General features: G+C 43.0%; 1 protein-coding gene across 4 annotated transcripts in view; it reads left to right on the plus strand.

Annotated features, from left to right (window-relative positions):
* The window catches only part of CNMaR (G-protein coupled receptor), a 262,428-nt gene that overhangs the window by 153,475 nt on the left and 90,897 nt on the right, over positions 1-18,056 (plus strand). For all 4 annotated transcript variants that reach the window (XM_019045463.2, XM_019045464.2, XM_019045465.2 and 1 more), the window contains one exon: positions 13,179-14,830. In XM_019045463.2, the coding sequence (XP_018901008.1) occupies positions 13,952-14,830 (879 nt within the window). In that variant the 5' untranslated portion in view covers positions 13,179-13,951. The remainder of the gene's footprint in view (positions 1-13,178; positions 14,831-18,056) is intronic.

The following is an 18,056-nucleotide window of genomic DNA, read 5'->3' on the forward strand; positions in this document are numbered from 1 at the left end:
TTGAATAACCCTGTATTTACACAGTTAAGATAGGGCTATGTCCTGTCGTAAGCGGCGACATACAGTCGATATCATTTCAATAATCGCCCCAATGGCCACGATAGTTGTTAGACGTTTACGGTTTCCCTGGTAACCTTTGTTTGCTATCAGCTGATATCAAGTAATATGACTAGGAAGCTCCAACCCAGTGGTTAAAGCTTCCTTAACCGCGAAAACTTTAAAATTCAAATTTTCAAATTTTGAACGTAAAGTACATTTTTTCCATCACGAGATAAAAGCACAAACAAGTTTTGAATTGTTGACTGTATCACCATGATTCCAAAAATACAATACACAACATAGCATTGACTAACAATAAAACAGTATGCAATAAAATAAAGTCATGACAAGGAACATAGCCGAAAATGGCGCCGATTCCCATCAACCAACGCGCGGTCTCTACAATGTAACATGCTGCATTGATACTCCCCAGCTGGGACCGTCCGGAATAGCAGCCCTAGTCCATCGACAAAAAAAAATACTCTTGATTCAATCGGATTTTTGCTTGAATCAAAACGAAATCCGCTTAAATTAAGAAGCTTGGTTCTCGATGTAAGCTCTATTCTGATTGAATCAAGAGTACTTTTTCTTGTCGATGTTTTAAGAGTCGGACTTGATCCAATGTGTTTTTTCCAGTGTGTTTTTAATCAGCTTAGTCATTCGCAGGTAAAGCTACCTGTATTTGCCATCTGGTTTCCTTTCTTATGCATTTTCATTTGATCTCTTTACTTGTGCTAACAGCCAAGTCACGAATTTTATTTAATCGAAGAAATGTAATATTACCGTTTGAAAATTTCCTTGGGGCTAAGAATAAATTTTGACACGTGCTTTGTCCATTGAAGCATTAAATGCTCCGGAAAACCGAAACAAGCAAAGCCAACAAAGCAAGAGGCAAGTCTTAATTACAGAGTTAGAACAAAGTCAGTTTTCCAAAGCAGATACACAATAATGTTAATAAGCAGAATAATAAGCTGTATAAGCAGCTAAAGTACGCAGATTTTAAAAGGCTAATTTAAGTTCAAGCTCAGAGATGATTTGAAACCTGAATGTGAGTTGAAGAAGCTTGGGATATGAAGATGCGATTTGTGTGCTATTTGCTCCTTTTGGCTGTCTTATTGATACCTATTTTTTCTGCAGATTGAAAGTGGAGAAATGTGCAAATAAATTGCGTCTAAAATCCACCAAGAGCCGTCCCTCGTGTCAGGGCTAGGAGACAAGACGGCAAATAACGCTCCCAGCGTCATGGAATATGGACCCTAATGTCACATTTCAATCGTGGCAAGTGTTCACTGTATCAGTGGCGTGGCGTGCTTTGCGATATATCGATCGATACGCCATTCAAACCTATGAAAAAAGATCGATTATCAGGGTGTTCGCAGCGAACACCCTGATAATCGATTCTTTACCATAGCTTCAAACGAGGAAATAACGATATATATCGAAGCACGCCACGCCACTGCACTGTATTATGATGTTGAACCTCGTCACGAGCTTCTATCAAATTTCAGTAAGAGTTGTCATCATATCTTTCAGTATGTTTGGCTTTTTCGTAGCAAATTGGTATCTATAATGACGCTGTAGCTTCTGCAACTTTCCATTCTTATTTCTCGGTATCGGTTCTTTCTCCCGGTGTTCTCGATGTACGGAATCTCTCCGTAATGCGAATCTGACCGAAAAGAAACACCAATTTAATCAAACAAGGCGAGGAGAGAATATCAGAGATCCGTACTCGGAAGGTTGGATTTAATGTTTGGTGAAACTAGATCCTCATTTAAGTGCATCAACTGGTCTACTTAAACTCGACCGCGTCCAATTAAATGATTTCTTCAGGAGAAGAGACATTTTAATTTCTGAGATTCCCCTCCTCCCTCCCCGAATCATTATGTGACATGAGGGATAGACCATCAAACACCAAACGACAGAGGTTCCATACCCCTCTTCAATTTATTTTCCAAGGAAAAATGGCCATTTCACAGCAAGGAGACTCAGATGTGGTGCTGTCAAGAGCACGATCAATTTCGATTCGCGAATGCACTGGCAATAAATTGGTCCCGAATATTTCTAAAGGGAAATGTGATCGCACTTACATATCGGGAAGTACTAAGTATGCCGATTAAATTACTAGCAGCTGTTCGAATTTTTGTCCTATTTCAGTTTTATCAAGTAATATGCAAGAAGCTTCCACGAAAACCTAAAGCAACTATACGTAGCAATGTTAACAAAATATAAAATGAGGTAGCCAATTGCCGCACAAGTTTTTCAAGAATGCACTTGGTGTAAAGGAAACTAAGCGTATAAATGAGGTATACCTGCAGTAATTGATATCACTGTCATCGATAACATGATGTTCAAGAGAAAATCGTCAGCGGGCTAATTGTTGAAATTGATAGACAAAGCTATAGACAAAGAAAATATAAGGCGTATGGAGCGACCCTATCGGTAAATTGGGTGGTTCTCATAGACTAAGGGAGGAAATGATGGACTAACTATAGGGTCTTGCATGGGTTGCTATTAGTTAGTCTATTAATTACCTCCTTTGTCCATTGTAACCACGCACTTTTACCAGAAGAATCCCTCCATTTCCTTTTTGTCTTCCTTCTTCATCGCTTTGTCTACCAATTTCAATAATCAGCCCGCAGAACAGAGAAAGCCCTCCTCATCTTTTCTCCGATTCGGTTTTTTCGATTAAAATCCCTCTCTGACAGTATCGTTACTGTAGCTTAAAAGATCAATATGAGCAAGAATCAGAGGTCGGCAAAATTTACTGTGACTTTTTAACTCCATTACCGACAATTTGCGTCCCTTAATCGAATTCACTCGAGCTCTATCTAATTTAATTTCAAAATTAAAGCAGTAGCGTGGCGTGCTTTGCGATATATCGATTGATCTGCCATTTAAACTAATGTGAGAGGGTCGACAGACCGGGTGTTCGCAACGAACACCTTAATAATCGATTCTTAACCATATTATTCAAATGGGGAAATATCGATTAATGGATATTCGCGCCTCGCCTCTGGAGTGAAAGAGTTTTGAACCTAACCGTATTTTATCCCAGCACTTCGAAAGAGCTTGTCAGCATTTTAATGTCTGAACATTTTGTTTTCTCCCCGCGAGAAATTTAATCGATGGAAGATTCGCAGCCTGTCCGTTTGGCAGAAAAACTTTCATCGTTGAGACGTTGATCCATCATCCTTCACTAGCTAAGGAAGAACGCCGTAAGAACTCTTAGTCGGTGCCAAGTTTCTTTCGATAATAACCGAATTTACTGGGAAAGTTGATACTATTTTTTCCCAATATTTTCAGACGATTTTTCATGCAATGTAATCCAATTTATCTAACAACTTCAAGGAAAGATATGCCCGTATTTAGTCGAAAATACATGCTTTATTAAGGGAAACTTGGCAACCGCCGAATGTTCATACGGCGTTCTTCCATCGCACGGCAGAGCTGAATTCTTCTCATGGACCTCAGTTCGGTAATGTGACTTCTGTGTCTGTGTGTGTTCTGTGTGAAATTCTACAAGTTCGGAATTTCCGAAAAGTCCGAAAATAGTACTGATTTTTTTAGGGCGATCCGGATTCCGGAAGTATTGTAAAAGTGCGGAAATTCCGTTAAAAAGTCCGGAATTTGTCATTTTTTCGTCGTCTCGATCGCAATTTGAGCGAGAAACTTAAATTTTTGAAATTTTTCGAATTTCGTCAATTGGAAGTACTGCGAAAGTACTGAATTTCTTGGGAATGTACTGTAAAAGTAACGTGTTTTAGTGGACACCCTGGACCTGGTGCCTGCCTCTCATAGTTCGATGACTCATTCTGAGACCCCTTGCAAGATCCACCGGAAGTTTTTTCTCGTGTAGGAAGAGGAGCCTCCGTTTCGTCACCCCCACCCCTCCGAGCGGAACTGGACGGTCTGAGTAACCCCGGCAACTGTAAAGTTTGCTCTTCCTCAATCCGAGCCGGAAACTATTGAAAAGCTCCCGTGAAATTTGACTCCTCGCCGAAAGCGTGGGCTCGACTCGTAGCCACGTTTGCTCCCCGCGAAATTATCGCCCCGTCCCGAAGCGCTTCCACGACGCGATGTTAACGAAAGCTTGTCAACAGTCCGAGTCGGATCTTGTTAAAATGATTCACACTCATGCCCTTACACCAGCGCACAGTGTTACGACTCAGCCATGAGTGCACTTAAAGCGTCGCGTAACCGGGAAGGGAGATTATACGGGGTCACCCAAAATCTCGTAATGGACCACGTGACAATGTACCAAGTTAAGCATTCTGATACTTGTTTCCCAGAGTACCTCCATAGCAAGAGTACAGACGGATGTGAAACTCCGAAAATCCATCGGGCCTTCACCGATGCCTCCGCGAATAAATTTATGGCCCAGAAATGCAGCCAACCTATGAATTTTAATTATCCAGAGCGATTTACGAATACAATTGTTAGGAACCGTCGTTGTCAAACACGCATTTGACTCAGTTTTTCTAAAAATTTACTCATTTTTGCGGAAGAACCCTCATTTATTTACATCCTTGGTCATCTTGCTGAGAACTGGAATCTGCAGACTCTGGCAGTGAAATTTTTTGTGTTAGAAGTCGGTTAGAAGGCTGCACTTTTGGGCCCTACGCCGTCCATAAAGCGATCTGTCAATACTCTTACTACATAGGTACTCTACTTGTTTCCTAACCCAAAAACGTGAAACACGATTCTTGCAACGAAAATTACTGAAATTAACTCCTGATTAAGATATCTAATGTTTTTTAACGCCTGAATTCAAAGCAAGGGCGTGGCGTGCTTTGCGATATATCGATTGATCTCCCGATTAAATCTATAAAAAAGGGTCGACGGGTAGGGTGTTTGCAACTAACACCTTACTAATCGACGCTTTACCATAGCTTCAAATGGGAAAACATCGAGTTTCGATTATTCACGCTTCGCCACCGATTCAAACCTTCTGGTCTACGTGAGTTGAATCGCACACTAATCGTTACCTTGCCAGTCGCTGCGATGCGAAAATATGGCAACCTGTATCTTGACGATTTGGCTCGACTGTAGCAAATTGTTTACATTTTGAACAATAAAGGGTGAGTGAGGAACAATGCTCGATTGAGAAGCCTGCCAAAATCGTTGTAAGGCGCGATTTGATTCACGTAGAGTACACTGAGAAAAAACTATGGCTTATAAACCTATTAGAGGTAAATATGGAACACCACTAATAGTAGTACCTCTACATATAATAATAGCACATATACCTTAGTTATGGTACGGGGTACCTTAATTAGGTACAGAGACCTTAGTATGGTTCACAGACCGAGAATCATTAGTTTATTTACGACTATTATAGGTGTTCCATATTTACCTCTAATAGGTTTATAAACCATAGTTTTTTCTCAGTGTATTGCGCTTCATGTGACCGCGGCTATTCACATTTCTCTAACCTGTGCTAATTAAAAGCGTTAGTGCGTTAGTCAGGAGCTAATTTTAGTAATTCTCAATGCAAGAATCGTGCTCTACGTGAAACTCTGGTTTTTGAATCGTGCTCTACGTGAAACTCCGGTTTAGAAACATGGATCAGAATGCTTACATTCGCACCTTATGTAGTGGTCCATTTCGCATAACCATCACTCCGGAAGCGGAGAATTTACGCTGTTACCCAAAAAATCGTAGTCCTGAGGCGAAATTTTTATCACTCCGGGAACGGAGAATATACGCGGTTACTCAAAAAGCCGCTGTTTTGAAGCCGAATTTCCGAGGAAATATAATTTCGGTATAATTTTTCCTTGCAAACTCCTATCGATGTGTGTATCTTCTCTCATGCGCCGAAGGAATGAAAGTTGATTATGAATACGCCGAGTATCTAATTATCACAGTTCAGTTGGTCCTGAAGACTAACCTGCCAGAATGAGTACATAGCACACTAGCCATGTTGTCGGTTTACCTTTCATTATTTGTACTCAGCATGAAAGAGGAGACCGTGTTTTATTTTCCATTGTACACTCGTTTACTAGGAAATCAAATTTCCCTTGAAAAGCTCGGTTCGTTCGAAAGCGTTCATTTGCCGGAATGAACAACTTGACATGTCGTCGCCCTTCTGGCGTGAGGGCGTTTTTCTATTTCCTCATAAGCCTCGGAAAGCATATAGTTATACGGAGATCAGAGCTCACGTGGTAATTGAGATACGGTCTTACGCCAAGATTTCGAAGCCTGTGAACATATTTTTCGACTCAGCCCGAAATAAGGATTCATTAAAATCAAGTAAGTGTTTAGCTGTGTGTTAACAAGACGGATCGAGAAGTAAATTCATGGAAAGGGAAAGTCGAATCCCTTTCTATTTATCTGCAGCTGTCTCGGGTGAGCTTAACAGTGGCGTGGCGTGAATGATCCATTCTCGATATTTTTCCATTTGAAGCTGTGGTAAAGAATCGATTATTAAGGTGTTCGCTGCGAACACCCTACCTATCGATCCTTTCCCATAGGTTTGAATGACAGATCTATCGATACATCGCAGAGCACGCCACGCCACTGGAGCTTAAAGTCGAGGAAAAGCGAGGATAGATAAACCCGCATCGAAGCCGCACGATTCCCGCAGGGAGGGAACGCCCCCTTAAACCGGCGCAATATCCATACATCCAGCCCCGCTCTAACACGAAGAATAATAACCGGAGCAAACGGGGTAATTTTATGCTCCAAACCTCATTATTAAGAAACTTAGACTAGCTTTGAGGGAGCTTCGTTGAGAAATAATTAAGAAAACACTGCGGCTTCTCAGATTCGTGACAATGGAGGAAGTTAATGACGTCTGCTCGGTGTCAGATTGACTCTCCGCTTGTGCAGAATGTAGGGTATTTGAGACTTCGCTTGCGTTTTCCGGACGCTAACATTTCATTTCTCGTCCGATCCCGCGTAATCATCTAAGCAAAGACGGTCATTTTCTTTTCATCTAGTGTACAGTTTAATGTGTATGACGCCTGAGATGCCAACGCCGGAGGGGGGGGGGGGGGTGTCGCCCGGTAAGAGGACATTTTATAATTTTTACCTTCCCGAGACTGCAAATTTGATGCTAGAAATCATTGCTTTCCGCTCTCATAAGTCTGAAACTTCGTAAAAGTCTACCATAAAACGGCTGTTAGTTAACAAACGATTGCGCTTAAATACCTTTAAACGACAAAATTCAGAATGTCTGACTCTTCATGGAGAAAATAAGATGTAAAAAATTAATCATAATTGTGTTTATAGCAGTCGGTGCACTGAAATTATGATTTCTTAGACATGTTATTGTATTCCTACAGTGAGTTTTCTCTCTGTAGTAATGTGAAGCAAATATCTCCCTTGAAAGAACAATCTTAAGGCGAATAACAGCTGCAATTTATTGCATACATGGCCATCAATGAATTCTGTAACATTTGTCCAATTCTGTGGGGGACTGCTTGAATGCCGCTGTAATGTCGTAACGCTAAAAATGCCAATCTAACCTTTAAATTACAAAATCTGCGAAGTTTCCTCTTCGTTCTGCAAAATCGTCAGTTCCCTGATAGGCGATATTGTTCGTTAGCCATCGATATCAATCACTTCCAACTGGCGCAGTTTCAAATTTTAAACACGAGGCGTTAACCGTTACTATGCTCCCATCTTTATCACCCAACACAATTTGCGCACACTGGAAAACAAAACGCATTGGCTCTACTGTCCAGACTCTTGAAAACATTGACAAGAAAAAATACTCATGATTCAATCAGATTTAAGCTTAAATCAAGAACCAAGCCTCTTAATTAGAGCTAATTTCCTGTTGATTTAAGCTTAAATTTGCTTGAATCAAGAGTCTTTATTCTTTCTATTCAGTACCTCCTCAACAGAATAATTCAGTACTTTGTCGGTACCTTCATTTGACGTAATTTGAAATATTTCAAAAATTTGAATTGCTCGCTCGAATTGCGACGAAAATGACGAGAAAATGCAGACAAACCCGGACATTCTTCCGGAATTATAATTATATATCCGGAATATTATTCATATTAAATCCGGAAAACTTCATTACTTGCGGACTACCCTTAAAAAATCAGAACTACGCTGGAAAAAAAAACACCTTGGATCTAGAGTCCAGACTCTTAAAAACATCGACAAGAAAAAATACTCTTGATTCGATCAGATTTAAGCCTAAATTAAGAACCAAGACTCTTAATTTGAGCGGATTTCCCGTTGATTTAAGCTTAAATTTGCTTGAATCAAGAGTCTTTATTCTTGTCAATGTTTTCAAGAGTCTGGACTCTAGATCGAATGTGTTTTTCATTTCTTTTTTTCCAGTGCATGTACGAAGCATTTCTCTAGCTTGAAAAACGTGGCACCAGTGGGACTCTCCCAGACGCTCCCGTGTTATGACCCCGCCGTTGAAAGAAAATGCGTGGGCTCCTTATTTTTTCGTCGTCTAATTTATTTAATGTACTGTATTTAAAAGCTCTCCCCTTGTTTTCTATCTGCTTAGCTTTAAGTTGTATCGATTACCCTTCGGAGCCAGCGCTCATCAATAGAGTGCTCGAGCCATGTCTCTTGACGGCTGAACTCGACTCCTTGCCGCCTTGAGGGACGGAGACTGGGGCTTAATTTCAGCTCAGTTCAGCAGTCGCGAATTTTCCACGGCTACGAAGTCATGCCTCGAGTGACTCATATTCCGATCGCGATATCAGAGAGGTTGTTTCGGCGAAATCAAGCTTTACTTTTATACCGTAGGGATTGAACTTTGTGCAGGGCGTGCAATTCCGTCTGTTGAAAATTCCTGAGGGCCTTCAGAGATTGTAATTATTCTACGAAATTATCGCCATCAAATGTTCGTTGCGTAGAGCACACGCATATTTATGCTACTTCAATGTGCCTTTCCTCCCGGAATTAGCTTTATCAGAGTTCCGGGAACTGGCTCGTTAGGATGTTGATACTTTAATTATTTTGTTATTATAAATGTTTGAATCTTATGTGTTTAAACTCTTTAATTTAAGAAAATGAGAGATGGACTGGGAAAACAAGCAGGAAGCTCCAACGCATTCGCGTCGGAAAGCGGCTCTGGCGACGGTAGGTAGTTGTTACGCGTTTACGGTTTCCTTGGTAACCTTTGTTTGCTATCAGCTGATGTCGAGTAGTATGACTAGGAAGCTCCAACCACGGCATTCTTCGAAAAAAGCGCGAAAACTTATAGATTTGAATTTTCAAATTTTAAACGTAAAGTACATTTTTTCCAGTGCGAGATTAAAGCACAGACCCGTTTTGAATTATTGACAGTATCACCATGATTCCAAAAATACACTACACAACATAGCATTCGCTCACAGGAAAAAGATATCAATTAAAATAAAATCAGTCCCCCCTAAACAGCAGAAAATGGCGCCGATTCCCATCAACCAACACGCGGTCTCTCCAATGTAACATGGTCCGTTGATACTCCCCAGCTGGGACCGTCCGGAATAGCAGCTCTAGTGCAAGCACCAGAGCCGCTAAACGACACATTGAGTAAAGAGTCCAGACTCTTCAAAACATTCACAAGGAAAAATACTCTTGATTCAATCAGATGTTTGCTTGAATTTAAAGGAAATCCGCTCAAATTAAGAGGCTTGGTTCTTGATTTAAGCTTAAATCCGATTGAATCAAGAGTATTTTTCTTGTTGATGTTTTTAAGAGTCTGGACTCCAGATCCAATGTTGTTTTTTCCAGTGTAATAAAATAAAAAAGAAAATAATTTAAACACACCGTCTTATTTAAAACTGCAACAATCGACGAAATAATAAACTCACGTATTTTAGTGTTCTTAACAAACAAAACTAATCGGGTTCAAGGAGCGTATTCTTTATTTGATGTTATACAGGGTTATTCAAAAGTTACGCACCACTGGCCATAACTTTAGTTCTAATTATGATATCGATTTGCGGTTTGTGGCGTCCTTCCTCATATCGAGGGAGAAACTTTTTGAGGTACTTTTCAGTTCTTCACACCCCCCAGGGGGAGGGGGGGCGGGGGGCAACTCAAAAATTTCAAATGGCAACCCCCATCATGTGATACATCGTTAGAAAGAGCATGAAAAAAGAAAATTTTTGGCGCAAACCGGAAGTCGATCTGACCCCCCTGTCAAAAGTTAGGGGGGTCCAAAGGTTATTTAGGGGGTCCGTACCTTCATTTTTTAGAGTAGCTTCGGCGGCTCTTGGACATACCGTTTCTCTTTTCAAAGAGTCCTCGAATACTCCAAGTCTGATACCGAAGTCTTCATATTGCCCCCGGGCCACCACAGCCCCCCCGTAGGGGGGGATGGGCCTGTTACAATGAAACATTGCATTAAAATGCGAAATGTCACAGAAGAGCTTCAAACTTAGCATCAAATCCGAGTGGAACTTCTTGCCAATGTTAACGCAAACGTGCCTGCGACTTTAAAGTGAGTTTTCAAAACTCTTAGCCCCCTGCCCCCCCCCTCATTTTTGGTTGCAGAGCGGGTAAAAACCGGGAAATTCACTACAAATAATGCCCGAAACTAATGTCCAACTTGAGGAGGACCCTTGAAAAGTTGCGATCAGTCGGAGCATTGAAATACAAGGACTGCCACCCCCTTAAAGTACGGAAACATCCAAAACACCCCAGCTGCCCCCCTCATTTTTCGTTGCGGAGCGGGTAAAAACCGGGAAAATCGCCAGAAATGATGCCCGAAACCACTGTAGAACTTGACGAGAACCCTTGAAACGTTGCGCTCAGTCGGAGAACTGCAACACAGGAACTGCCGCCCACTTTAAGGACGGAAACACCCATAAAACCCCCGCTGCCCCCCTCTTTTTTCGTTGCAGAGCTGGTAAGAACCGGGGCATCATTTCTGGCGATTTTCCCGGTTTTTACCCGCTCCGCAACGAAAAATGAGGGGGGCAGCGGGGGTGTTTTGGATGTTTCCGTACTTTAAGGGGGTGGCAGTCCTTGTATTTCAATGCTCCGACTGATCGCAACGTTTCAAGGGTCCTCCTCAAGTTGGACATTAGTTTCGGGCATTATTTGTAGTGAATTTCCCGGTTTTTACCCGCTCTGCAACCAAAAATGAGGGGGGGGGGCAGGGGGCTAAGAGTTTTGAAAACTCACGTTAAAGTCGCAGGCTGCGTTTGCGTTAACATTGGCAAGAAGGTCCACTCGGATTTGATACTAAGTTTGAAGCTCTTCTGTGACTTTTCGCATTTTAATGCAATGTTTCATTGTAACAGTCCCATCCCCCCCTACGGGGGAGCTGTGGTGGCCCGGGGGCAATATGAAGACTTCGGTATCAGACTTGGAGTATTCGAGGACTCTTTGAAAAGAGAAACGGTATGTCCAAGAGCCGCCGAAGCTACTCTAAAAAATGAAGGTACGGACCCCCTAAATAACCTTTGGACCCCCCTAACTTTTGACAGGGGGGTCAGATCGACTTCCGGTTTGCGCCAAAAATTTTCTTTTTTCATGCTCTTTCTAACGATGTATCACATGATGGGGGTTGCCATTTGAAATTTTTGAGTTGCCCCCGCCCCCCCTCCCCCTGGGGGGGTGAAGAACTGAAAAGTACCTCAAAAAGTTTCCCCCTTGATATGAGGAAGGACGCCGCAAACCGCAAATCGATATCATAATTAGAACTAAAGTTATGGTCAGTGGTGCGTAACTTTTGAATAACCCTGTATCATACTGACGGCTGCGTAGACAAAAAAACCGAGATTTATTTTGAAACATTTATCTGTAGCATCCTTCCGCGAGGCACCCGTAAATCATGCACGGAGGAACTCCGATATTTCTTGTAAACGCAGACACGGTGAGGGGTTCCACCAGACATCGAACGAAGTTAAAAGCATGATGATTGAATAAGGAAATAAAGGGGGAAAATAATGAAAAAGACAGCGGGGATTTGGTGCCCGGCCCGGCAGAGCGTGTATGTGCAGTGTTGTTGTTGACAGAACACAGTGTTATCAGTGGCACCGCACCGTTGATTCGTTTGCTTTTGACAGAAAATCACTCTCCAAGATTGTGAGGAATAAATTGGGATTAGTGCGGATCGTATTTATCTATTCTGAGCATGCCGCCTGACCAGTTTACCGGTGTATCAGGGCTCATGTTCAAAATCAAAATGCATTCATTGTGCAAGGCTCAGTTTATGGGAGTACCACTATTGCTTTAACGTAAGAATACATAATTTTGATAAATATTCATGTGAGAATAATGATCAGGGCCATTGATACATGACAGAAGTAGCACTTGAAATCGGGGTACACGCCAATATTAACGTTAACTGAACGGGACATTTCGGGCTTACTCATTTCACCAACATTAATACTTATAACAAATACTTAATACTTTACTAGCAATGAACATTACCGATCTAAAGTTGGTCTTTAAGCATACGCGATTTCAGTTAGGAAAAACGTACATAAAAACCCTGAAACAATCAAACTTATGACCATGTTTGAGGAACAGAAGGAAATAAGAGAGTTTCTTACCTTGTACCGCAGCAATTCTGTTAAGAAAGCCACCATAACAATTTTTATTCCTGAATTTCATTTTTTTAGGCTCCATCTGTCCACAACTAGAGTACCTGTATAGGGAGAAAAGCTTAGGGCCCAAAAGTGCAGCCACCCTTCTAACCAACTTCTAACGCACAAAATTTCACTGCCAGTCTGCAGATTCCAATTCTAACCAAGATGGCCAAGAATGTACAGAAATGAGCGTTCCTCCGCGAAATTGAGTAAATTTATCCAAAAACTGAGTCAAACACGTGCTTAATAAAGGACGGTTCGTAACAATAATAGTATCAGTAAATCGCTCTGGATACTTGAAATTCATAGGTTGGCTGCCCTTTTGGGCCCTAACTTTATTCGCGGAGGCATCGGTGAAGGCCTGATGGACTTTCGGAGTTTCAGATCAGTCGGTACTCTCCCTATACAGGTACTCTACCCACAACCAACTTTTCCGTCAGTTTAGTCAACTTACGGAAAACACTTACCCCATTTTCTCACGAATTTCGCTGCTAATGTGAGCTTACTTCGAAGAATAAATCGACCTAGCAGCGGTAATTGAGGCATCCGCCTTTAAATCAGCGGGCCTGCTTTTATCGGTAAATCTGTAGATCCAACAAATTCTGTAACCTCATGTTCCTCGCTTTTTTTCTGTTTCAGTTTCGTGGACGTGAAGCGTCATGCCGGCGTTCTACGCGTCATCGGAAATCGGAAGCCCACAACCTGACCGTTTTATTTCAGTATAAACAATCAGTAAATTCAGTAAATTCAGTAAATTCAGTTCAATTCAGTAATACTTATGAGTGGAGTGTCCACCCACTCCAGTTCTGCCCGTTTGCTCACGTCTTACCTCCCGATTAAATCATCCGGTGACATTTCTAGTCCCTCATGAAGTGCAACGGAAGTGAAGTACTGTTACGGACCGCAACCTCAGCGCTAGAACCTGAGATGAAATAAACTGGAAATGAAGTCGGTCGTGAAGAGTAGAGTTTTATGATAAGAATCGAGAGATTGGTTGAAATATTACGGCTTGTTTATTCATTGCAAAATTTAAAGCGGGGAGGTTAATTTTCATAAGGAGATCTACGCTTATTTCACCAGGATGGATACTATTGAAACGGCGAACTGCCGGTCGCGATCAGCAGATTTTTCCGCCGGAGTTCTACGTTCATAATCGAGAGATCTATTAAAATATTACGGGTTGTTTATTTTTTGCAAAATTCAAAGCGGGGAGGTTAATTTTCATTCGGGAATCTCGGCTTATATCACCAGGATGGATACTACTGAAACGACGAACTATCGGTTGCAATCAGCAGATTGTTTCGCTCTATCGATAAGACTGCCGAGCTGCTGAAGGGACTGCGAAGGATGAACCGGAAAAGATTCAAAGAGCCGGAAGCCAAGGGTGGGTCATCGCGTTCGTAGCGGGCGACATGAGCCAAGAGGACATCGACGCGAGTCACGTAGTGGCCTTCTCGAACCTATCGGCGGCCTTCCGCGACCAGAACGGCAGCAAGGCCGGGACGGAATGGGTCATCCTCATGAACCGCGAAGGCCTGGAGCCGGCCTACAACCAAGCCGAGTCGGACGCCAGCCGCCCGGAGACCTGCTTCGGCTACCCGACGCTCTTCGTCTTCCTCGAGTTCACCTACTCGTACTACCTGCCGGTCATCATCTTCATGGGCCTCGTGGGTAACTTCCTGTCGTGCATCGTGTTCCTCAACACGCACCTGAAGATGCGGAGCTCGAGCTACTACCTGGCCGCACTGGCCGTCGCGGACTTCGGCTTCCTCTTCTCGATCCTCCTGGTCTGGAGCAACGAGTACCTGGGGGTGGAGCTGTTCCACCGGGAGGGGTGGTGCCAGGCGCTGGTGTACCTGAGCTCGGTGTGCGGGTTCCTCTCGGTGTGGCTCATCGTGGCGTTCACGGTGGAGCGGTTCATCGCGGTGCAGTACCCGCTGCACCGGCCGACGATGTGCACGGTGGCCCGGGCCAAGACGATCGTGACGTGCATCACGCTCTTCGCCCTCGGGGTCAACTGCTACACCTTCTTCACGGCCGGGATCGTCGAGGCGACCAAGGGGGTGCGCGAGTGCGGCATGTTCGAGGACTACCGCGAGACGATGCACATCATCAACATCATCGACTCCCTCGTCACGCTCATCATCCCGCTCGTGTGCATCGTCGTCATGAACGTCATGATCACCCGGAACCTCATCAAGTTCCGGCGGACGTTCAACAACGAGTCCGGGCTCTCCCAGTCCAGCTGCACCATCACGCACCGCTCCGACTTCAACCTCAACCAGCTCAATGTAAGCTTTTCAAATGTTTCTATTGCGAGAAACGCAGGGTTATTCAAAAGTCACGGATAAAGTTCAGGAAAAGGATACAGAACCAGGGAAGCAACAAAATTTTTCTTTAGTTATTTCTTTAGTTATACTTACATTTATCTTATTTTATATATTTAATATAGGCTATATATGTAGTTTTATCTTGACTCTGGGATTAATGGTTAAAATGGGTATATTCCCTTTTCATTTTTGATTGATTTTAATTTGTGGTAAACATGAGTGGATTAGATTTTTATCTTATCTACCCTAATAAAATTAATTCCTTTAATTTCATTTTATTACTTATTTAGTATATCAAGATTTGAAGATTCAAGATTTTTATATCAAGACTGGCCATAACTTTACTTCTAATTATGATATCGATTTGCGGCTTCAAACGGTTTTCCTCATATCGAGGGGGAAACTGTTTTGGGTACTTTCCAGTTTTTGATCCCCTCGGGGGGGGGGGGGGGGGGCAACTCAAAATTTTCAAATGGCCACCCCCCTTATGGCCAGTGGTGCGTGACTTTTGAATAACCCTGTATCTGGATCAGTTTTGTGTGTTCTTCTATTCTTGTCTTCGTGTGTCATTAAAGTGTGACGAGGGTCACAATACTAATTTATCGCAAAGCGGGAATTGATTGACCGATAGTCTTTACTCTGGCGTTCTACGACACCCAAACGCCACATATGCCTGTCTTCCCAGAGGTTATCGGGCAACTGACAACGCAACATCTCTTCGTCAACGCCCTGCCGCCAACCCTTTACGGGACGTCCCCGCCGCCTCTTCCCAGGTGGTACCCAATCCAAAACTTGTTTGGGCAACCTCTCCTCCGACATTCTTTGCACATGTCCATACCAGCATAACTGCCTGGACATGACGTCGTGCACGATATCTTTCTCAACCTTCATCACCTGGCGAATTCTCTCATTGCGGACACGGTCCCGTCTCGAAATGCCGGCAGATCGCCGCCAAAAATCCATTTCAGTTGCCCTCAACATTTCTTGCGTTCTTTTCGTCAAAGGCCACACTTCACTACCATAGAGCACGATACTTTTAACGATGGCGTCATATATCCGGTGCTTGTTTGCCTTTGAGATGCTCTGATCCCAGAGCACCCCGTTCAGCATCGCGATGGCTCTCCTGCCCTGGATGATCCTGTCCTTAATTGCTCTATCCATCCTTCCATCCTGATCAAGCCAGACACCGAGATACTTGTACTCATCACACTCTTCGATGCGCCGTCCATCCTCAAGCTCTATGCTTTGCCGTTGATGCGCTGCTCCCACGACCAGCTTCTCTGTCTTGGACACACTAACGTCCATGCCCCATTTCCGATATTCTTCGACCAACTTCCGCGTCATGTAATCTGCATCTTCCTCATCTTGAGCTACAACGATCTGGTCATCGGCAAAGCATAGAGTATAAAGGGTCTGCCCATCAAGGAGTGGAACGCCCATTCCTGCAACCTTCTTTTTCCATTCCTCTAACACGTGCTCTAGGTATACCTTAAATAGTGTTGGTGACAAACAACAGCCTTGTTTTAGCCCTTTTGTGACGAAGAAACCTCCGGACAACTCTCCACGACATTTAATTCTTGCTATAGTCCCGTTATAAAATGATTTAATTGCCCCCACAAGTCCTTTGCTAAAACCCCTTTTTTCCAAGGCTTCCCAAAGTTTCACTAACGGCACGCTGTCATAAGCTTTCTGAAGATCCACAAACACCAAGTGCAGCTCCTGGCTGACCGCCCTTTTCTTCTCGATGACCTGGGTAATGGTGAACAGATGGTCGACGGTAGACCTACCGGCTCTAAAACCAGCCTGTTCTTCGGCTTCCTGGCCGCTCCAAAACTCTTCGACCTTTGCCTTGAGAATTTTACCATAGACCTTGCTCAAGGTTCCTGTGACCGATATACCTCTGTAATTATCGCAATCTTGTTTACTACCTTTCTTATGACTGGGAGTAATCCAAGATTCCTTCCAATCCTTTGGTATTTCGGAACCATGGTTTAATGTAATTCAAAGCGGCCTCATTTTGCACTACTGAGGCTTTCGTTTTAAACACCTGCTTGTTTTCATCATCTCTGATGTTTGACCATGGAAGCCCGGGGGACTTGTTCCATATGTCTAAGTCCGACTTCTTTTCATTCAGAACGTATAACTCCTCACGAGTATCTTGTAAATTCATATTAATTTACAGTTCAAGAGCTGTAAGCCCCCGCCTCTCGGTCCCGGCCCAGGTTTGTTATTGCGATGAACGAAAATTAATGTACATGTATGAGGCAAAAGCAAGAAGCCTTGGACACTTATTAGTAGGAGAAAGTGATACTGATACTCAGAGATAATAAGTGCATTTCATTCATCAAGTTTATAAAAATTTGCAATTTTAGAAGAATTACACGTATATTTTACTAAAGAAGACGCAATTAGACGAAAGACGCACAATGGAACGCCAGGGCGTATATAAAACGCACTGCGCCTAATTAGACGCAAAACGGAGACACTGCTTTTTATTGGCCTCCATACGAGATACGAATTATTCACTCCGCAGCATGTTTTCCCCTCACCATTCTACGGGGAAAACGAACCCACTTGAAGAAGTCTGAAAATCAATTCTTAAACAGGACGTAGGTGTTTGCCATTTATATGGATTTAATCGTAAAAATACATACGATGTCTTTTGTATCATTCAACTTCCATTGCATTTGTTGTGAAAATACTCGTGAATATCTTAATTTCGAGTTGATTTTCGAACTCCCCGTCCTGTGAACGCAAGAAACGAAAACTTGTGACTTTTCATTTTCTCGCTCAGACCTCGTCGATTGGCCCATTATGTAATTAATATGTATATCCGTACGGCCAGACCACACGCAAGAGTACAAGCACATTTGTATTCCTGGTACATGTTTTGCGTTTAAAGGAAGGGAAAACTCGCGGTCGTTCATCACCCTCTGGCAAATACTGCAGACATCCGGCGCGTTTGGGCGTGGATCAGACACTCCGCTATTCTCTTGAGGGTAGATCGTGATAGTACCTTATGTTCCCCTCCGGCGCGGCGAAGCTACGAAGCACATTCGTCATCCCTGACCACACTTATTTTGTGCACTAGGTTCTCTCTAAGCTAATTCTCCTTTTTAGTTTATATTGGGTGGAATATGAAGGGCTAATTACCATGTTTCTGGGGGTAGGGTTTTATAAAATAAAT

The sequence above is a fragment of the Bemisia tabaci genome, chromosome 3 (genome assembly GCF_918797505.1).
Source record: "Bemisia tabaci chromosome 3, PGI_BMITA_v3".
Classification (NCBI taxonomy): domain Eukaryota; kingdom Metazoa; phylum Arthropoda; class Insecta; order Hemiptera; family Aleyrodidae; genus Bemisia; species Bemisia tabaci.